The 21499-nt window shown below is 40.0% G+C and overlaps 3 protein-coding genes and 2 long non-coding RNA genes across 9 annotated transcripts; 1 reads left to right on the top strand and 4 right to left on the bottom strand.

Annotated features, from left to right (window-relative positions):
* Window positions 1-3: 3 nt before the first annotated feature.
* Window positions 4-2854, bottom strand: LOC105567593 (hippocalcin-like protein 4). Of its 2 annotated transcripts, none has more exons than XM_012022554.1 (5): window positions 2317-2854; window positions 1835-2242; window positions 970-1300; window positions 482-680; window positions 4-81 (listed from the first exon to the last, which is right to left on the bottom strand). In XM_012022554.1, exons 2-5 carry the CDS (start codon window positions 1953-1955, stop codon window positions 34-36), a joined length of 699 nt encoding a protein of 232 aa, XP_011877944.1. In that variant the 5' UTR covers window positions 1956-2242; window positions 2317-2854; the 3' UTR covers window positions 4-33. The 2 variants fall into 2 exon arrangements, with proteins under 2 accessions (XP_011877944.1, XP_011877943.1); XM_012022553.1 differs by having other exon boundaries at window positions 2323-2854.
* A 169-nt stretch (window positions 2855-3023) lies between these two features.
* LOC105567592 lies at window positions 3024-4320 on the bottom strand. The gene is made up of 3 exons (XR_001009372.1): window positions 4146-4320; window positions 3985-4072; window positions 3024-3904 (listed from the first exon to the last, which is right to left on the bottom strand). It is a non-coding gene; the product is annotated as an uncharacterized LOC105567592 (long non-coding RNA).
* A 281-nt stretch (window positions 4321-4601) lies between these two features.
* On the top strand, window positions 4602-7480 carry LOC105567589. Of its 3 annotated transcripts, XR_001009371.1 has the most exons (5): window positions 4602-5603; window positions 5698-6132; window positions 6238-6427; window positions 6554-6625; window positions 7066-7480. It is a non-coding gene; the product is annotated as an uncharacterized LOC105567589 (long non-coding RNA). The 3 variants fall into 3 exon arrangements; XR_001009370.1 differs by having other exon boundaries at window positions 4602-6132; XR_001009369.1 differs by lacking the exons at window positions 4602-5603; window positions 5698-6132 and having other exon boundaries at window positions 6143-6427.
* Window positions 7414-16365, bottom strand: LOC105567590 (phosphoinositide 3-kinase regulatory subunit 4). 2 transcript variants are annotated; one of them, XM_012022551.1, is made up of 17 exons: window positions 16196-16365; window positions 15614-15794; window positions 15392-15535; window positions 15034-15188; window positions 14767-14957; window positions 13904-14643; window positions 13426-13734; window positions 12906-13289; window positions 12251-12577; window positions 11731-12060; window positions 11344-11509; window positions 11105-11218; window positions 10822-11014; window positions 10530-10695; window positions 10178-10448; window positions 9763-10093; window positions 7414-9667 (listed from the first exon to the last, which is right to left on the bottom strand). In XM_012022551.1, the coding sequence occupies exons 1-17, from the start codon at window positions 16285-16287 to the stop codon at window positions 9451-9453; spliced, it is 4311 nt and encodes a 1436-aa protein (XP_011877941.1). In that variant the 5' UTR covers window positions 16288-16365; the 3' UTR covers window positions 7414-9450. The 2 variants fall into 2 exon arrangements, with proteins under 2 accessions (XP_011877941.1, XP_011877942.1); XM_012022552.1 differs by lacking the exons at window positions 7414-9667; window positions 9763-10093; window positions 10178-10448; window positions 10530-10695 and having other exon boundaries at window positions 10955-11028.
* A 1375-nt stretch (window positions 16366-17740) lies between these two features.
* On the bottom strand, window positions 17741-20555 carry LOC105567672. The gene is made up of 9 exons (XM_012022733.1): window positions 20513-20555; window positions 20297-20352; window positions 20017-20118; window positions 19612-19851; window positions 19181-19537; window positions 18960-19103; window positions 18679-18759; window positions 18355-18585; window positions 17741-18037 (listed from the first exon to the last, which is right to left on the bottom strand). The coding sequence occupies exons 1-9, from the start codon at window positions 20553-20555 to the stop codon at window positions 17888-17890; spliced, it is 1404 nt and encodes a 467-aa protein (XP_011878123.1). The 3' UTR covers window positions 17741-17887.
* Window positions 20556-21499: the final 944 nt, after the last annotated feature.

Below are 21499 nucleotides of genomic sequence, written 5' to 3'. Positions count from 1 at the left end.
TCTCATTAAGCTCTTAAGATTATTCTCATTCCATCACCAGATATTGTTAAATAAGAATAACTGGTTGTATATAATAGCATCCTGTAAAAAATAGAATTTATGAAATTTCAACATATACATATGTACATTTTTATATTCGCCGTAATTAAAGTAGATTCTTGTTGTACTGAAATTTAACGTTAGAAGGCAATAACGAGAGACTACAAATTTTTAATAATTTATCAATATCGATAATGTCATTCTCTCTTTATACCAAAATTTAAATGCTCATACTTTCAAGATAAAAGTAAAAAAGAAACGCGAAAAATCAGTTTTGCTGTCTTGTGAAAATTTGTACATTCGTGATTTTGGTATAAGGAGGACGGTATAAAATTTGTAGCCTAGTTGTAGAAAAATTTGATAAGAAATTTCATTGAACAAGGATCCTCCTAGCGTTAAATAACGAATAACGTTATTCTCACACAGTGGGATATTCCCGTACATTTTTACAACTGCTCACAAATTCCTCCATCGAGATCAAGCCGTCTCTATCCGTGTCCATCTTTTCAAAGAACCTGTCCACCTGTTTGTCAACCACGGACTGGATAGTCTGCGTATTCTGCACCATCTCGTAAATCGCGGATATTATGACCAACATCTCCTGCCTCGTGATACAACCATCGCCATTCAGATCGTAGAACCTGACAAGCAATAAATAAGAGAATATTTCGCGTACTGTAGTCTTGACCTCGTTCATGATCATCAATTCAGCGAACAGAACCGACTTAAAAAATGAATTAAAAGTCGGCTACTCTTAAGATTCTATCAATTCTCTCAATCCAAAAAGATATGTGGAACATGCATGGAAATATGCTTTCCAATCTCCGCTGAATAATTAAACCTGCTCATAAAATTATGTCTACAACTTTCTCCAAATTTATCAGAGAAATTATTAATAATAGGAACATTGAGGACGAGATAAACTCTCACCCGAATATCCAGGAAAGCTTCTGGTCCACGTTACCATTGACGATCAATGTCATGGCTCCGAGAAGATCGCTGAAGCTGATTACGCCGTCGCCGTCCCGGTCGAAGCTGTTGAACACGATCTGCGCGTACCTGGCCGGGTCGCCAAGCGGAAACAGCTTGGAATACGCGGGTTTCAAGTCGCCGGACGTCGCGCATCCTCTGGGGCACAGCTGCTTGAAGGCGCGATACAGTTTGCGAATCTCGTCCTTGGAAAATCCGGTGCGACAGGTCAAGGTGGACAGTTGCTCGGGGAAAATGTATAACGAATGTTTATCGTCCTCCTGGATGCTTTCTGCGAAAACGCAATGAAATTATACAGTGATACTGTACTCGGTAAATTTATCAAAACATCCTGAATTTATTTATTCGAAATAATTTTAGAACTTTCAAGCTTTTCATTCTAAAACTGGAGATTCTTTGTTCTTCCAAGAATAAAAGCTGTAACAGTTATAATAATGGTACACTTCGGAGGATTCTTTCTGCTTTTATAATTAACGCCAACTGTGCATTATCATTCGCAAGTTACAAATTATTCACTTTAGTCTCTTGCGTTCTCTTTTTCTCCCTTCTATTTTCAAAAATCTAATAATGAAATTAATAATCGTTGCAATCATTTGGATAATTTTATCCTTGGCTCTGTCATTAAAAATTACTGTATGGTTCTATTTATAAAATTACTTAATTGTGCACATTATGTTCTTATTATCTATCTAATTTATTAAATATCTAATTTAATCGAACAATTTGGCTAATTAAGTGGCGATTTCAAGCGTTAGAAAAACTAGACCAGGACGAAGCTTCATCGCTCAAATCGGGATATCATTACCGGTAATTCTTTTGAAGCTTTTTCTCATTTTCTTCAGGCTGCGCTGCATCTTTACGGAGAGACTGGGTCGGCGAAGAGACTCGCAATTACCCTTGCCGTCGGCGCTGCCGTGATTTGACATTCGAAGGGACTTCGACGGACACACGTGAGGTCGGATTAAGCTTGACAATGATCGACGCTCCTCAGCGAACCGTCGAGCGGCACGAAACTGACGCACGTGGTGCAGTCGACTGCACGGAGCAGTTTTGATGAAGTCTGCAGTAGCCAAAATATTTAGACGATTTACCACGGCATGTCTGCAAATCCCAACAAGAAGTGACGTACGAGCGCATATTCGCACGGACGTTTTTAGGCGCGTCGGACGTCTCTATCCGCCGGATCGTCTCTCCAACGGGCATTTCTGTTTTCCTGGAACACAGTAACGATGTTAGTTTACTCTCTTGTAATGTTTCATCTCTTGTAACGTAATTGTAATCGCTTACGTTTACCTGCGGTTTTAAGCTTCTAAGCGACGCCGCGACGCCTACGTTTATCTTATGTTCGAATCCTTGAATTTGCCAGGTATCACTGTCGCAATAATTGAGCGAGACTGGCTTGACCCGACCCGAGTTCCAGCGTCAGATCTGGCGGATTCGAGATGGATTCTCAAAAGAACAAAGGAAAGGGGATAGGAGTCGTAAACGCCTCTTCGAGAGAGCATTTCTGGAATTTCGAAAGGTTCGCGAGGATGAGGCGGGAGAGAATACAGAAGCTTTCGCGCAAAGCGATTCGATCGCGAAAGTGTTGAAAACTTTATCCACCCACAAACTCGGCTTGAATCACTGAACGAAGGCGAGCTTCTTAAATAGCTTCACCATCGCACATGCCTTCCGCGTTTATCACGTACGGCGCCGAGCTTGTATACTCAAACGCAATACGTGTACATAAGCGCGTACATACAATTTTACAAGTCTAAACAAAGAGAATCTTCTCTTAAAATTTACCCTGAAAATCATGTGATTGTAGGACGACATGGCATTTTGAAGACCTTTAGGAGAGTTTTTAAATTTTATCATACATTCTACTATAGTAACATGTATGGTCAAATTTTTAAAAAATCGTAAAATTCTTTGAAATGCCGTGTTGTTCCAAGATAGCCAGTGTGAGCACAAGTTGCTTTCATATTGCTAACAAAAATGTTAGCATCTCGCTATGCAACTATGTCGTCTACTGTGCTGTTGTTTGCTAGCATTTGATGTCGGAAATGAAACATTTGCATGATTCAAATATTATACCAGCATTAAGTGCTCGGCCAGATGTAATAGATCTAATATGTTTATATCTGTTAGAAAACTGAAAACAATGCTAACCCTTTGTTAACAGTATGCGCCATTCAACGTGTTCTCTCTTTAGCTGTACACTTAACTACGACAATATGACAACATTATGCTAGCTGCACTTAAATCGCTCAAACGTTGAATTAATATTCCTAGCGAAGAGCTACGTATGGAAATAAAATGCTACCATCGGTTGCTAGCGTTTTATTTCCATACATTGCTTGAGCGTACTGGCTATCTGGGATACAAGTACACGATTTTCGGGATAAATTTTAAGAAAAAGTGCTCTCCGTGTAGCATTGTGACTCCAAATGAAATTTCATGAAGCGGACTGATAAAAAAAGTCGCTCGTCCATCGCGAGCGACTGTGTGCGAAATAGACAGACTTTCTCTGCCAAACGCTATTAATAGTCGGGTGGATTGGAAACCGACTATTACGGTAATAGGAAGTCGGCAGAGCTAATCGAGGCCCCGATTACTCAACGGTCCATAATTCGAAAGCTCGTTGGCGGATCCCGCGGGAGAATCCCGTCAAGTGTAAGGACAGTCTCGCGACCTTTGCAGCCGCGTGAAGCGATCGGCCTCGTCGTCTGGCAATTATATTTACACGTACTCGATAAACGGGCCCGTCAGCTCGCAGCGATTTCCTTCCAAGGCGATCCGAGTTATTTATTTATGTATAACCCAGTTCTTTTTTACGCGACGTACAGTCCGGTGTTACGTGACTAAAGATTGATCAGCAGTAGTCGGTTTCCTGTAAAAAGTTGCGTGCAATGTGAATGAGATTGAGAAAGACTTGGGCGTAAGATGACGAAAACGAGCGGTAAAATGTACCGTATCCACCGCAAGAGCTTATTTGCACCGACGTGGATTGATGCTAATTGCGCGCAGTAAATTGTCTCCTTCCAAGTGAGATCGCAAGCTGAAAGAAAAAACATCGGATTACCAAATACTGCATCAATGAACCGATTAAAGTAACGATTGTAGCTACTAACTCCGTTTCTCTGAAATTCCGGCGGTGAATTGAATTTGAATTCAATTTCCTTTCAAATCGTCACGTCGTCCAAGCGATTGGACGTAGCTTGGATAATAAAATGATACAAAAGGTAATGCGTATGTTCCGAGATGACAAGCGTTTTGCTTACACAGGGAGAATTTTCTCTTAAAATTCACCTTAGAAATCATGTGACCGTGGGACAACGTGGCATTTTGAAAAACTCGAGAGTTTTTCTGAAATTTTACCATACACCTTACTAGTAAAATGTATACTAAAGTATAATTACTTGCAAAATGTATGGTAAAATTTCAAAAACTGTCATAAAATTTTTCCAAGTGCCGTGTTGTTCTACGATTACATGATTTTAAGGGAAAATTCTCTCGGTGTACTCTCTAAAAGTCAATTAGTGACTATTTTCAGTGATAATCCACTGATTGACTTTTACAGAGTAAAAAGATATTAAATGAACGAGGAAACAGCCCAATAAGCGAGGGAAAGGTCAAAGGGCAACTCGCGCTCTGGTTCGCGCGATCGGTCTTGCGGCGCGGAAAGTGTGTCAAGTTTGCCGATAAGATAATCCGCGTCTTCGGCGTATCGGTGTCCTTGGCACGATATTCGGATGTGGAGCAGCTGCCAATAAAGTTGGGCGCCAGCGCGGAAGAGCCGGACGCGAGGATATGGAGTGTATCTCGCGCGCGGATCGCCGCTATAATGTGGGTCGCGCGATTCTTTTCGCAATCCCGGCGGAAAGACGCACGCCACGAAATCCAGCCGAAATGTCCGGTGCACTTGACGTATGAGTGCACGCAACGACATGCAAGCACGTGCCGGCGCGTTGCGTATGCAAAATTATTGTTTTATGCCGAGCGCCGGATTTCGCGGACAGGTCTACGCCGAAAGCGCGGTCCATGAATTAAACATCGAATGCTAATCCAGAGGAACCGTAAACCGATCTTGATCGTAATCGCGACGCGGTCGGCCGTTTCTGTGTCTTCCGAGCGTTACTTGGCGCACGGGGAGCTCCTTCCTTTTTCTTCCTGTACCTCGAGGAGTCACGTGAAAATATCATTAGCATAGGACGTAGCGGCATACCGGGCAAATGAGTAATTACGATGGTATCGGTATCTCATACATCTCCCTCGTATTCCCCGCAAACGATATTGCGTGCGCGGAATACGCGAGCGGGGGAGCGAACGAAGAGAACTACGAATGTTGCATATAAATCGCTATAAACAACGGCCAGGACGGTGAGAAAGGGCCTTCCCCAAGTTCAGAAGCGCGCAGAGCCGGTGCGTCACTTTGTCAGCACGTGCACGAATCCCAAATCGAGGAGATGATCGTCAAGAGACGGCACTCGCTGATGGAATATGAAATCTCGATCGCAGTCTCCTTACAGGAAAAACATGAAGGATCTGGGAATCGTCTATCGATGTGATTCAATGCCTCGATCATGAATGTAAGTAAAAAAACTCGGGGATCTGTAATGCAAAATGTCATAAAACAGATTGTGTGTTTGGATATTTAAATTTAAAATGCTTAATATTCTTCAGAACAGGTGATACTAAGAGAACGAAAAAAGAAATTTCGGAGCATAAAAATCTACGATTGAAGAAACTTGCGAAACGACATAAAAATCTACGATTGAAGATTAAGCGACTGAAGAAACTGAAGATTAAATATCTTGTGGTTCAATACAATTGATTTTGTAGATCTGTTTAATTAGTAATTCAATTGTGATTCCAAATTACATACCGCTTATGTAAATTGTGAATCTAGATTCTTTTCGCGTTGTTTTTATGGCTCCTCTCTTTGATTTATACATAATATAATCATGAAATCACCGCTGCAGGCTCTTACTAAAGTCGATCGAATACGTACGCGCTCGGTGTCCCGAGATCCTTCATCAAAAGGCAGCGCAGATTCACCATTTAACCGCGCATTTTTCCGAGCGGTAGGGCGGTAAGCCAGTGGTATATAAAACAGCGGTAAGCATCCAGCATCTCTCCATTGCGGTAGTGTACTTGTTCCAGTTGCCTGCGATTAGGCACAAGACTCAATTGTTATATCCACGCTCCATTAACATTTCGCAGGGGTGATAGCGATTATTCTTCCGTTGGAGAACGATTGGAGAACAAAGATGACAACGCGATTAGCGTGGACGAGTGTTTCCAGGAAGGATGTCGCATAGCTGTTAATCCCAACGGCTCAGGAAGCGTGAAAGCCACGATAAGAAAACATTGAGCCCGTGACGCAATGATGTTTTCATTATACGGTTTTTTGGTGCGTGAACGCGCGTTATCCGTTTTTAATCCACTTTGGTGCACTGCTACGTGCGCCGCGACACTTGTCAGAAGTGATAAAATCGAGCAGTTGATTCCAATAGAACTTTCATTCTTCATTTTGCAGGACATTCACTTGGTGCCGCTATAGATTCTGTGTTATCACGGATGCCAGGGAGATCGAAGGAAACTGAGTGATGTAAGAACAATAACAAGTCTTTTCAATTACTTCAATTACGTAATACTCGTTTCAGTTATAATGAGGAACAACTTAAGGAAACTAAGCAAAGTCAAGCCAATCCCGAGAGTAATCTGTAAATAAACCAGAAAATTTTGCCTCTTCTAGAATAATTTCCATAAAACTCTGCTTTAGAAATTTACTTAAGAAATCAATGGACCTTTCCATAGAGATACATATTGTATTTTTATAAAAATGTCAAGTTTAAAAGTTAATAATTCAAAATATCAAGTTTCCAATCTTCCGGCTTTAGCTTTAGACATTTTTTAAGTTTTTAGTTTGGAAATTAAAATGCAATGCTAGACGCGAATATACACAGTGCAAAGCCGAACGATTTTGAACACAAGGGTCCGAAATATTTACTTATTAAAAATAGAAAATAATTTTCTCTCTCCTTTCAGTCACAAGAAATATCATTACGAGATTATGACCGGAGTGTCCAAAAGAAACAACTAAAATGAAGTTAATCATCCTGCTGTTACTGCTGGTCAGTTCTGTTCTCTGTATACCTTGGCTCGATTTGTGGTTCCCTCAGCAGCCCTCGTACAATCGAAATACCGGATACTATGCAAACGGCTATCGTCAAGGTAGAGGTGGTAAGGAGCGCTGGAGACAGATCTGCAGGACTATAAATCCAGATGCGTACGCGTTTCCGGGACGTGTGCCTTATCCCGCCGCGCCTGTTTGTCCGTGGTGAGGGAAATTCTCGATCGAGCTCTCAATCTGTCGTGCCAAACGAGAACGTGTCGTGCGTTCAAAATATGAATTTATTGTAACAACGTAGCTTTTTAGACAATATACGTCCACCGGTTATGAGTATTTCAGTCAATGTAATTGCGTGTACGTATGCGTCCGTGTGTGACAATACTAGCAAACTAGCGTACATAAATATTCGTGATTACACATAGCTACTTACGCGCTCATCATGTAAGGTACGAAGCGAGAAGATAATTGTTCGCGTTGCATCCTTCGTACATGAATTTTATTACTTCTCGCTTCTCGGTCCGTATTCGCATGTGTGCTAAATTTAAAAAAAAGAAGAAAAACGCGACTACGAAATTTATCGCATTGCAGAAAGTGACTTTGTATCGGAGTGAAAAAAATTCATCGGTATGGATAATCCAAGGAATAAAGCTAAAAAAAATACAACTAAGAGCTGTAAAAATGTGGCTTACAGGTCACTTTTACTGCAAAGTCACTTCATTGATGCAACTTTGTTAAATTTATAGTGCGCGTACGGATCCGCTAAATATTTGCTAACTTAGATACAATTATCTCAAAGGTTTATCTATCGATCTGTGTAACATCGACATTCTAAACTCATCACATATGTCTAATATATCATTAATACTCAGAACTCTCTCTTTCTTTCTCTCATTTTTTCTTTTTCTTACATATAAAAATAAGTTATATACAATATATATATATATATATGTTATCATGTAAGTTTACGTTCAAGTTTTTAAAAAAATGCACGCCTCCATAACGCAATTATAATCATCGGTAGTCTTGAACATTATGTATATTACATACTCTTATGTACAGTCCAGGATCACAGAGTTCGTACAGCACGGTGTTGTGCGTACGTTGATGCTTGGTTTAAGGACGTTCATCGGCAATTCGATTTTCTATGCATTTGCTTCAAATTTGGACCATGTACAATTAATAGTGTTATCTATATGCCCGCTCAATTTTTAAAACCGTGTCCGTACCGAAGTCAAGATATTCAATATCAAAATTACTCTCATGGTATAGGCGAAACATGTTCTACAGGGATATTTTAATTTATTGTGATAGAAAATGTTTATGTATTTTTGCTAAAAATACTAATTTATGATGCATAATGATATTAGGAATGATATATATTACAAGATAGGGATACGTAGTCATACCGTTTATGTGTAATTGTAATCCGGAATTTTCCATCTGACGATATTTCAAAGCGTGTCGGCCAATACAGTCACAAAGGCAACATTGTTCGATCTTCGTTTTTAACAAACCGTGCTAATGTATACATGTAAGACGCAGAGCTGCGTTAATTGTGTAGTGTGTATAATTTACGCTAAAAGTCGTGTCGCTGTACGGAAAGAAAACCAAATGTGGGCGAAAACTTTTGGCTACGATTACAGCCGATGAACGTCCTTAGGCCTGTTATACAATACGTCGTTTGTCGCGATATCCGACAGCGACAAGCGACGTATTGTATAACAGGTCTAAGAAAGTAACAAGAATCGTCTTAATTATCCAAGCAAATTAAACAATATAAATACGGCTTAAATTTAAATACAATCGAGAGAGTTGTATTGGTCTATAGTTAATCTATAAAATTATATTTAGAGAAACACGATTTTCAATTGTTTTAAAATGATATAAACGTGAACAAAAATCTGGAAACAAACATACATCTGTAGATTTAGTTTTGCTTTTGCACAGTGAGATAAGTATGATACCATCGTAACTTCGTAACAATCGCAATGAGACCTGTCGTCGATGATAATCACGGAATTGTTAAAAAAATATGATTGGTAGTTTTTGCCGAAACGGGACATTGTGGTATCACAGTTACACCACATCCCAATTTCCCCGACCGTCCTTAAATAAATTATACTACGATCACTGTCCGGCATTGCTGGATAATTTACCTGAAGAAATCTAGAATAACTTATCCCTTACTTGGATCACAATGTTTTCGTTATTACTGAGGAGAAATTCCGCATTGCACTGATAAAATCCTTTGTCGTCCACGCGAGGAACTGTGAAATCATATTCAGGAGCGAGAAGAACAATCATTTCCAGACCTGTATCAGGCCGTCCGTGCTGCCGGTGAGAATGCAGGTGTTCGACATGGCCACGGCGGAGATCGTGTCGTGCTGGCCGGAGGGTGGAGTCTCGGGGCCGCTCTCCTCCATGTTTCTTCCTCTCGCATCACTTCCGGACAACGGATTAGAATCGTCGTCCACCAATACTTCTTGCACGACGTTCGTTCCGTCGATTAAACGTAAACTGTAAGCAACGAAACAATATCACACGTCATGACGCAAGAATACGATAAATATATACAACGACATGATGAAGTTTATATTCAATTGATCACTGACTCGTATGCCAATGAATTTGGAGTGAGTACATCGTTAGCAGCGGGTAGAGCGACATAGGATACGGTAGGTCTATTGAAGTCCCAGAAGCGTAAACGCATATCGGTTCCGCCAGCCAGAAGGAAGCCCGAGCAATCGATGCATCCGGCGTACATAGCGCATACAGTGTGACCAGTTTGAGTACGGCTCAACGGTGGAGCATTCGATGCCCACAGAACCATCTGTCGATGATCGGTCTCCAGATTCCACATGGAGATCTCGTTGTTACCTTGCACCGCCGAGATTATCCACGAATGCTCCATTGGATGCGTAATCACCTTTCGCACTCTGGCACCTAAAGTTCGATAACAATGGAAAGCATTTGGAGTTGTATCACTTGTATCAAGCAATGGAAAATAACATCGGTGAGCTAATCTACCTGTTGGATGCTTGATACTCGTTATCGGCAATTGAAACCTCAAGTCCCAACAGATATGGAAACCCGAGCTCGTGCCGATGGTTAACCACTGCTGATGACTGTTTACGCAAAACGATGTGATGACTCCATGCTTCAAATCGTTTTCCAAACGCCACGTTGTGCCGGGACACCGTAGATCCCAACCTACCAGTGACCCATACAACGAGGCGTACACGAGAACCGATTGCGAGCCGGAATCTAGATACTGAAGGTCGACTGCGCATCCTTCTTCCTGTTACATTAATCACGAGCAACGTGTCCTTAATATTCCTTTATATTAAATTTTTATATTGTTGTGAAAATCTCTAATCACCTGGAGATCCAATTGACGAGTGCCGATCAGGCTCATTTTACTAGAATTCGGCTCAATCCGAAGTACGAACACCGTTCCAGACGTGCTCGCCGAGCTCGCTAAAGATTGCCCTTGGTCGCATACGGTTAAGCCAACCAGCGGACCTCCTCTGTGCATGTACGTTTGCCTGTAAAGTACAATATAAAAAAATAGTTACTCGAAGTGTAGCTCGAAGTCTTAAATAAAAAGAAAATGATATGATAAATTAGTTAAAGCATCAACGTGTAGTTGTTCTGGAAGAGAAGGACAGTACCTAGAACGATTAGCGATATTTCGTCCCTCCATCTTACTGGCGTCCCAAATCTTAATGCATCCGTCGGAGGAACTACTCGCGAACAGGCTGGTATCCGGTATTGAAACCAGTCTGTTCACCGCAGCTCGGTGCTCGTGAAGATGCGCGACGGGAATTCCTCGGGGCCTCCAATCCTTTGGCAGTGATGTGGAGCCTTTTAGCCAACATCAATAATGAATAAAGAAGCATATAATAATCATACAGCATGACGCAATCTGTACAAAGAGATTCAATTTTTATTTACCAGCTTCACAGGCGATGTTGTTGGCCCAACGCTTCGCTCTTAATACTGCTGCGTGTTGCTCCTGCTTTCGGTACGTTAACTGCCGCACTTCTAATCGGCAAGGCGCACACCTATCTGCAAAATCGTCACCATCATTTAATGTTTTTCTATAACTTTACGGAACACAAAAGTTATTAACAAATTGATCAAGTTCACAGAAAAAAAATTATTACTTTAATATTCATATTAATTTCGCTTACATTGTATGTAAGACCGCTCGTGAAGCGAATGATCGTTCATGAGAGAATTAATGCTCGTCATATCCGATAGGCAATGATGCGGAGAGAGATGGATGTCTCCGCTGTGTATGCTCTGGCTGGGGCTGCCACTGCTCCCGGTCATGTCTGACATTTTAACGATGGCGTGCTGTTGCAATATAAAAATAATTATTGCAAACAATACAATTAGCATAACGATGCAGAAAGAATTTTCAAGCCCAGTTCTTCATTTTCTGGTTAACCAGACGTTAGTCGATTCTCTGTCTCTTCTTAGATAATAACATAGAAAAAGATAGAGAGTCAACTAACTTCTGGTTAACAGTTAACCAGAAAATGAAAAACCGGGCTTCAATCATTTTATTGTGATACCTGAGTGTTATCTTGAGCTGCAAACATCGTGCGCCATTCTTGATTCATTGTTGCGTACGTGCTAACCGTCTCCGATGTTCTTCGATCCAATCTTTTGAAGGGCGGCAGAGTTAAGTCTCCCTTAGTATCGGGATACAACACGACGACGTGGTGTCTTATCCTATCCTTCACAGGACTTAGCTCCAGTTTGCCATCCACGGACTTGATAGCGTTTTGCTTCGAGTCCGCGGAATTGCGATACTTGTTGATCTTCATCAAGTGTGGTTTCATGATCAGCAACTGATTCTCAACTGCCTCGGTCATCGATTCCGAACTCAGTCGTCTGAAAAGCTAGAAAGGAATATCTCCGTGAATCTTTTTGAATTGAATTTTTTTTATGCTTACATGCACGCTGAATATGCAGTGCAACATCATCTCATATTTGCATTTTGAAATTTTACTTATTTGCAATACGACAGAATTTTTCCTGCAATGTTATCTAGAAAATCAGACATATGCTAATTTAATCAATGTCACATACATTTTTTAAGGAAGTACTCATGTCGTTGTATTGTGGCGATACAACACCCGTTATGGCTTTCGCCCTGGCTGCCTGCCTGTGTTCAAGTACTTGGAATAATTCCTCGACATCATTATATTTCACCACGGAATCGTACACTATTCTGGATATCGACGGGACAAGTGCCTCGAGCAATAAAATCTCTTTTTCTATTTGGATCAATGAGTGCTTTAGATATGGTTGGAGCATTGTCTGAACTTTACATTGGACATCCACCACATTCAGAGTTCTCGCCGCCGCAGATATAAAACCGACTGTTGCATGACGTATCCAAAGATTTGGGTGAACCTACAAGAAATTAGTCACATTAATACGCAAAGTGTGTCTCCCAATTCAAGTCTTCTTTAATAAAAATTTTAAAGTCTTTTTAAATTTGTTAATTTTCATCATTAAGTATCTAATTGTTTTAAATCGCATTTTATTATTTTACAAAAAGAAGAAATCATTTTAAACATTCTATAAAAAAAATTTATTAAAATCCTCAAGCTTCAATTTCGCTGATTTGTCAAAATAAGAAAATATTCGTTCTAAACTTATAAAAGAACCTGTTAATGTTCTACTTTAAATTATTACGTATCAAAGATTTATCAAATGTGCTATCATGACGATAACATACCAAGAAGACCATAGTTTCTGATAATAACTGATACAGAGCAGATTTATGTAATAGACCCAATTCTGTAAGAGTTGCCATGGCATTTATGGCCTTTGTGGTTACAAATTCTTCAGGATCGGATAGTCCTTGCTGCAGAAGCGGCATTAGTATAGGACTACTGTGCCAACCGACGTACGCAGCCACACCGACGATGCATTCAAAAAAAGAGCCTCTCAGTTCCTTATCCTCTTTGTCGTTTAAGAACGTGATAACATGGCTGAGCAAAATATCATTAGCTTTCTGTTTTCCGAAGAACACGCACAATTTGTTTATTCCGTTCTCCATTAACGTCTGTTTCACCAAATTTTGGGGATCCGTTAATAGCATAGACACCGACTGTTGAACCTAAATGAAAGATACGAGGAGCATTATTAGATGATCGACAGTGCTTTCAGCTCTTTTTTTAATTTAAACGACAAAAACATCGGCGAAAATTATGCCGTTTCACTCTTTCTTTATAAAACGTAGAAAACAGCTATACCATTTCATGCAAGGTTTGCAGTTCGCTGTCGTAACTGGGCTTTGGTCCCTCTTTGTTGCCCAAGTTAGACAGATGAGCATTTTCCAAATAACGCAAGGCGATGTGTGCCAAATATGCAATATTCTCTGCATAAGCTGCCCTAACAATAACTGCCTCATCTTGAGTTATGTGCGCTAAGCCTGGCAGAATGTACTCAGGGAATATGTTTACGTCCGAGGATGGTATCGATTTCACAAGATGTAAACACTTCGTTAGAGTGTGTATCGCTGATACTCTTACCCGCGGCGCCGGATCGTGAACCAAATGGAACTAGAAAAAAATATTTTAAAGATATTAACAATAATTAATAATATAACAGAATTGCAATTAATTCATCAAATTTTTTAGCAGTTTCGCTCAATGAATATAAATTCATATAAAATGTTAATTTTTGTATGGCTGAAAGTTTTCACGAAAAATTGGCATTTTGATGACTTACGATGTAAGGTAATATTCTATCGAGAATTGTCTCGTCAGAAACATTTTCAGCCAGTTCCAATAAGATCTCCAAGCTGTGCAGTTTAGACTGTGAGTGATGCAATCCTCTTATACAAGATGTAACGAGCTGAGTTATAATAACGAGTCCTTCTAGAATCTCACTCGAGGTAGAAATTGATTTCTTGGACTCTGCGTCGCACGCCTTGCGATCTTCGGACGATTTCATCTCCGATTCTGTGTCCACTTGAATGTCACTGCCAACATCTTGCGGTGTGCTTTTCATATCAGTTTGATTTAAATCGGTCTTATCGGAGCTCTGATCGCTGTCGACTTCCACCATCGTATTCTCCTCGCTGTGGCCGGAATCGTCCTTGATCGACTCCACATTACTCTCGCATTGGCCAGATTTCGCGGCTTCCGCGGGTTTTATCTCGCTCGTTTTCATCCGTTCACTTTCCTCCGTCTTTAGTATACTTATAATATTACCAATGTCCTTCTTCAATCGCGTTATCTTCTCGTCCGGCGATAAGATCGGAGCGGCAGAGAAAATGAGCATGTAAGACTGTAGGAAGGAATAAAAGTATTCCGGGAAGATGGTGCCGCGAGTCTGAGCCAAATAGATCTCTGCGCTCTGCCTGTTTGCCGGATTTCTCTCCAGCATTGAACTAAGCAGCTCGCGTATCCCTGGATCGTCTATACTGTCCAAGTGCTTGCTCACAGAATATTCGTTGTTTCTGTACGCTGAAATATATTAACGCCGCATTAACAGAGCTTTCGTGTGCAAGGCCGACTCTCACTTCCACTTTACTTCGTACCCACTTTTCGTTCAACAGAGAAAAAACAATAAAAATGTCATATACCTACCCAAGAGTTGCGAAAAATCGAACGGCGGATGTCCTTCGTTATACAATTCCGTTAAAGCACAACCTGCGGAAAAGATGTCCATCATGGGATGCAGATCGCCCGTCTTTACTTCCTGTTCCGGTAACAGCAACGTGTTGCTCAATTCTGAAGATAGTGTTTTCACGAAACGTTCAGGCGCTATGTAACAGGTTCTAGAAAAAGATATTAAATGGAGACGCGAGTCCATCGAGATAAAAGGAAAGTGAGCGACTTTAGTAAAGAGTTTACCTTCTCCTGGAGGTATCAAAAAAGTATGAAAAATCTGCGGGATTGTCCTCTGGCAAATACGTCGGCTTAAAACTAGCAAAATCCGTGAGTAGTACCCAGTTCCAACTGGTTATCATAATATTTTCTAATTTTATGTCACCGTGGCAAACACCAAACTGTAGAAAAGAGAAAACATCCGCCTTGAAGAATCATCATCAGCAACAATGCGCCTCTTCTTATTCAAATAAGCCAGAAATTATAAACTGAGAGAAGTCACTTTAGCGAAAATAGATAACTTGAACAATTCTCTTTGCGGCATGCTACTTTCAACAACAGCTAGTCCCCCTTTTTCAAAATGACTCGCACACGTTCACTGTACCTTGTGGGCTTGATTAAGTGCGTACAACACTTGGAAAGTGATCCACTTTTTCTCGATGCTTGTCAAAAATGGCCTGGTGCTGATCCTGTCATAAAGAGAATATTTCACATATTCCCGCATTATTGAGCCCGCTTTTTCTGTGAGCTGATCCAAGCATACAATTAATACCAGTCGCGCTCAAACGAGCAATACATATGTGAACGGCGTTGTTGCGATGCTTACAATCATTCGTTGAAACGGTAGGCAGTTGACAGCCGAGGCCAGCTTGGACCTGATCTCCTCCAGCTTGTCCTTGTAAGTGGATAATGGCAATGTCGGGTCGTGAATCGCGAACACTTTCACGACTATCAGGCCCTCCAGACTGCGGGCCCGGGCCACTTTGAAGAATCTGGTACTTCCTAAACTGCGGACAGCAAAGAATTTCGCAAATCAACGACTCGAATCCGCAATGTGGCATCACTTCGCGATTAATCGGTCCTAAACGATATTCCCAGCATTTTCACAAATATCGTAGACCTTCGCACGTGCGTACGTATGTCAATTATTGATCTGTTATTCGTGACATTCTTATCGATATCAATCGTGCGAGGACCGCTTCAAGAACCTCGCGCAGACACATAAATGCGACGCGTGTGTTACTCTCGCCGGTATCACTCGCGAGCGTAAGAAATGTCGCGAGGAACCGACGGGCTGTTTTTATCATCGAGCACGCGGCACGACGGCACCCTTGACAGCACTCGACTCGCGGAGGAATACGTACACACGCGCGCGCAAGGTGGAGCGATTCTCGATCGGGTTACTCACTTCACGTCAAATAATAAATCATTGTGATCCGTTAAATAGTGCTCTACCGGGAATATTTGGCTGGGCGCGATGCCCACTAATTGATTGCCCATTCTTGCTACCAGGACGAGGAGTTTCAGATAAAACCGATGCGCTCACTCGCGGCGTCCATCTTTCCCCATCCGATTTTTCGCATCTGTTCGCAATTTCGCATCTTACGGACGGCAGTGCGACCAACCGCAGAGTCCGGGACGAGTTAGGTTCCCTCGCGATCTCCGCCGACAAAAATTAAAATCGATCATTTCTAACTTTTCGAGTGTATTTCGCTTGTCACGGGAAAGTTGAAAACAGACAAATTTTCATAATTTTACAATGTCGGCAAGGCTCGCGAAGATGTTCTTTGCGCTCGAGTTATTTTTATGTAGGCAAGCCTGACTGGCGCGCAAATTTGAAACACGAATGTATTTCGAGCGCCGTATCTGCGTATTCTTACGTCTCGCTAATGCCGACGGTGCTTCAACTTTGAAGAAGCGTAACTCCGAAAGTTCTCGTCGAGAGAGAGTAAGAAATGTCCTGACAGCAGTTATACTGGGTGCTTTCCAGCAAGAGAGACAGATTGACACAGTGCAACACAGAGAATTATTTGTCCTCGTTTAATACTGGTAAACAACAAAGATAAAACGATTCACTCTGGGTGCTTTCCAGCAAGAGACACAGATTCGCATAGTGTAATACAGATAATTATTTATCCTTGTTTAATAATGGCAAACAACAAAGATAAAACGATTCACTGTGTTGCACAGTGCCGCCTGTGTACGATGCTATTTTTCCCGCTGGATCGCTTGCAATGTAATAAATTACTATCATTGCACCACTCAGCACTTAGGATTTCTAGTAATTTGCTAAATCGCAAGCAATCCAGCGGGTAAAATAGCGTCGTCTGCAGCGGGCTGTACGCAGCGTCGCCTGTACACGTTGCTGGAACGCATCCAAGAATATGTAATAAAACACAGGTGTTTTTAAAAGACTCAATGTGATCTTTTTCTCGGATACTCACCATCAGTCCAGGATCTAATTAATATGTCCACCTAATAGACTGTTTGGTGTTCAATAATTTTTGTGTTTAATATATTTCTCTAAAATGTTTCATCTTCGATATACCTTGCCTGCGATTTTTGAACATTCTCAACATGTGGTCGTTTCATTTGAGAGCAACTTGGAGAGCACACAATATATTTTATAAAGCTGAGTCTGAGGCCTGGTTTCATCAAGTTGCTTAGCTTAATTCATTCGTTGTCTCTTTCTAACTGTTACTTTAGAAAGAAACAAACGTGAATTTAACTAAGATTGAAGTTAAACGACGTTTGGTGAAACCGGGCCCGAGTGGCTCGGGTTAAACTCCGATTAACTTGAGCGATGATTAATTGAACTCACAAAATTGTTCAAAGGAAAATCTCTACGTCAAACAATGAAAACAGTAATATTTGAACACTAATCATCGATCGAGATCATCGGAATTTGGCGATTGATGTTTTAATGTTATATATGTTACGATTCTTCATACCGAGTAAAAAAACTGATATAAATTGCGTAGTTTATAATAATTTTTTGATTATTCAACTTCAAAACAATATGTTTTAAATATATTACACTGGTAAAAATTGCGAATGATAATTTGCAACATCTTGTAAAATAACATTAATAACATTATTATTAATAAGAATTATCAAAAGAATTAACAATCTGGTTGGTAAGATTGTAATGTCCAAGCCTCAATACAGATTCCATGCCACCGAACATTATTGTGGTTTGGTAGCTGTCTATTGCGAATATTGGCTTGATTACCTTGAAGCTTCCCATTACCTAAAAAATAACAAATGAAATTGAATGTCAGAACTAACTTTTATCCCACATCTACTCGAATATTATATACATATTTTATATGTATCTGCTTTATTTTAAAATATATTATCCTTTGAATTCTATGTCTAAAAACAATTGTTACATAAACGATTATTTTACTATAAATTTTAAGAATATTCTTAATATAAATTTGTTATTCATGCGTTTCTTAAAATGAATTAAGAATATTTATTCCATTTTATTAATGTTTAATTATCTTAATTTTCTAGTTCCGCAATCACCTGAATTTATAATATTACAAAAGATTGACCGCAAACCTTCTTTTCCCTTAAACTGATCACTTCAACTAGGCCAGTACCGGAACCTCCAGCCAGGATGAGATCGCCATAAGGATCCTCGTTGAGATATTGCACTACGTAGAGAAACTCGCCGTTCAAAGTCGACGGTCTGTTATACGGATTTATTGTTTCGATGAGTTTCGCGCTCGTCAGATCCCACACTTGTAGACTATCGCGCACTATCCATGAGCCTGTAAGGATGTGCGTTTCCTAAACGTGATACGCAAAAGTGCATATTATAACGTACAACGTGTTGATAATCAGACATCAAATCACGCAAATATGCAATAAAAGTATTCTTACATGCGTGTCGATAGCGTCACCGCATATATGGGGGCCTCTAATAATCCTCACTGAACCGGTTGGGACTCTGATATCCCAAATCTAAAGAATGATTGTCTTTCAACATAGTTTCCCCATTGTTAATTTAAATTTAAAAAGTATTTAACTTATACACTATATTCTCGTATATATTTACAAATGTTTATGAATGTTTATATACAGATAAAAATATACCAAATTTAAAATGTCAGTGTTTACATTTAAAGAAATTTTTAATACTATTAATATTATTTTTTATTTACTCTAACGGTGTCGTCCCAGCCACCAGTTAGAATTAAATCGGGATACTCTTTGTGAAATCTTGCGACAAATATTCTCATTCGATGAAAGTTTATGGCTTTACTTTCTGTCAGAGATTCTTCCTTTCTTTTGTACATTAATATCAACTGAAATATATTTTATAAGATATTAGACTATAATTTTATGAAATAATTATTTAATAATAATGTTTAATAATGCTAACTTTAGTGGTGTGTATATTGTAAAGTCGAACAGCTGCGTCCTTACCGCCGGAAACCAAGTAATCTCCGGCGATACTAACATCAATCGTATTCACCTCGTTCTTCGGTTCTGCATAGACAAGTGCAAATAGAAAAAGAATACCACGTACGATGTAATTGAAAATCGTTTGCCTTATACCGAATATAAATTTGGAAAATTCTTTCGTATGCGTGTTGCACATAAAAATGATTCCACAGGCACTGGAAGCATAGAAGATTTCGCTGCGGGCCGGATTAAACCTGCAACACATGATTGGCATGGAACTTTCTAAATCAGACTTGAGCGTTCCTTCTAACTCGCCAGTCTCGCCGTTTCGTATCTACAAAATATGTGTGATAAGAGGCAAAAATCACACGGTGTCCTGTGCAAACTGTAACAAATCGGGATGCAAACCTGGATATTGCCACTTCCAAAACCGACGGCTATAATTTTGCCGGTTTCAGAATAACGCGCGCTGTAGAGACCACGCAAGTTTGCGGCCAAGCGTACTTCATGTGTTATCCGACAACGATTTTTGACGCTCTGACGCATCGGACTTGGCAGCCAAGAGTGTCGCTGTAGAGATTCCGCTTGAAGAGCCCTTTTCTCTGCCAGAAAAGACTGCCGCAGTACATTCCATGACTTGTTTGTATCCTGTTTGTACAAAAGGGTGTTTTCATAAAAAGATATCAGAGTTTTTCATGTAACTATTTTTGTGCAAGTAATGTCCTATAATTCTTATAATGACGAAACTCTCAGCTGGATAGTAATCTTTATTGACTTGACTAATAAGTACTTATAGCTGCTTAGGATCCTCACCTTCTGCCTTTCTCTGTCTATGCGATTCTCTTCAAGAGATTTGAATAGAAATGTCGTGAAATCAGAATAGAAAATTATATGAATCAGCGTGTAAGTATCTGACTACAAACTATGCAATTGAGAAAATGGAAACACAAATATAAAGAAAGTATTTTAAATGATATTAATATTAGAAATATGTAAATATTATAAGAAATTGTTTTACAATAAATATTATAGAATAAAATAATAAAAATGTCTTGAACATAAGAAAATAAAAAATTAAACAACCATTGGAAACCTTCATTATTAGATTATCCAGAAGATTCGCGTTTGTGATTTCGCTGGTTTCTGGATCTGGCAGAATTCATGTTTCCCTCAATTCTAAATTTTATACCAAAAGTACCTCTAATTTTTTGTCAAGTACCTTCACCCGGTGTAAAAAATCCGCGTCATTAGATTTTGACAGACTGTCAATATTGGCGCTCTTTTGTCTCGCTGAACCATGTTTACATACCGTTTTCGCTCGGCTGATTCCAGCGCCTTGCGCCCATTTTCATTTTTGGTACTATTCCGCTACATCCATTTCAAGCACTGCCGATAACGTTCTAAAATACGCCCATTTTTCAAGCCGAGCGAAAACGGTGTCAAGTGAAACGCTAGCGTGGCCGCTCTCAGGTTTTGGAAGTTACGAAAGTGACAAAAGTGAGCGAATACTAAAATATTTATAATTTCTACTTGTGAACTCGCTTACTTTTACGGGCTTAAGAGGATCCCGTAGCAGTTCTGTATTACCGACAGAATTACCATTTTCGTAATTATAACCTTTCGTCGTATTAAATTCATGGAATCAAAAATGCTTGCGTACAATGACAGTATATGCATTGATAATCCCAGGAAACTCCAATTTTATACAAAAAATGAGTAAAAATTACAAAATTCATATAATCGATCACATATAACCTTGTAGACGCGAACTGTCACTCCATCATACTTGTGCTTCGTATAAAAGTTCTACAACTTGTACTCACATGAAACTGAGTTTCCTAGGATTCGATGACATGTAGAATTACTGTGAAACCCTCTAAATTAGGATTAGAGGTTTAAAATAAGAGTATAGTTAGTATGAAATTTTCGCGTTTATGTATGGGTGTGATGTATCGTAGTAGTGTGTCCGTGTGCTCATGTATGCTGCGTTTCGTGTTTAGATGGCGCACACCATCAAAGGCTGGGGGATCCTCTTAAGCCCGTATCAGACTACAGATTGAGATTGGGATTAGATTGAAACATAGAGCTATTACAGATAGAGGGAGGGAGTCAACGAAGGACGCGATATAGCTGTAGAAAGAGAACGCTGCAATAGAGGCCGGTGTGTCATTGTCTCATAGCGCATGCGTATTAGGTACTGCGTGCGCCTAACTGCACTAGTTCAGAGTGTATCTTTCTCTTTCCACATGCTTTTATAAGAAAGAAAGAGACACACTCTGCCCACAGTATAACCAGT

This window comes from Vollenhovia emeryi, unplaced genomic scaffold (assembly GCF_000949405.1).
Source record: "Vollenhovia emeryi isolate VEMERY1.0 unplaced genomic scaffold, V.emery_V1.0 DF939136.1, whole genome shotgun sequence".
Classification (NCBI taxonomy): domain Eukaryota; kingdom Metazoa; phylum Arthropoda; class Insecta; order Hymenoptera; family Formicidae; genus Vollenhovia; species Vollenhovia emeryi.
The sequence above is the reverse complement of the archived record's forward strand: the minus strand, read 5'-3'. Positions and strand labels throughout refer to the sequence as shown.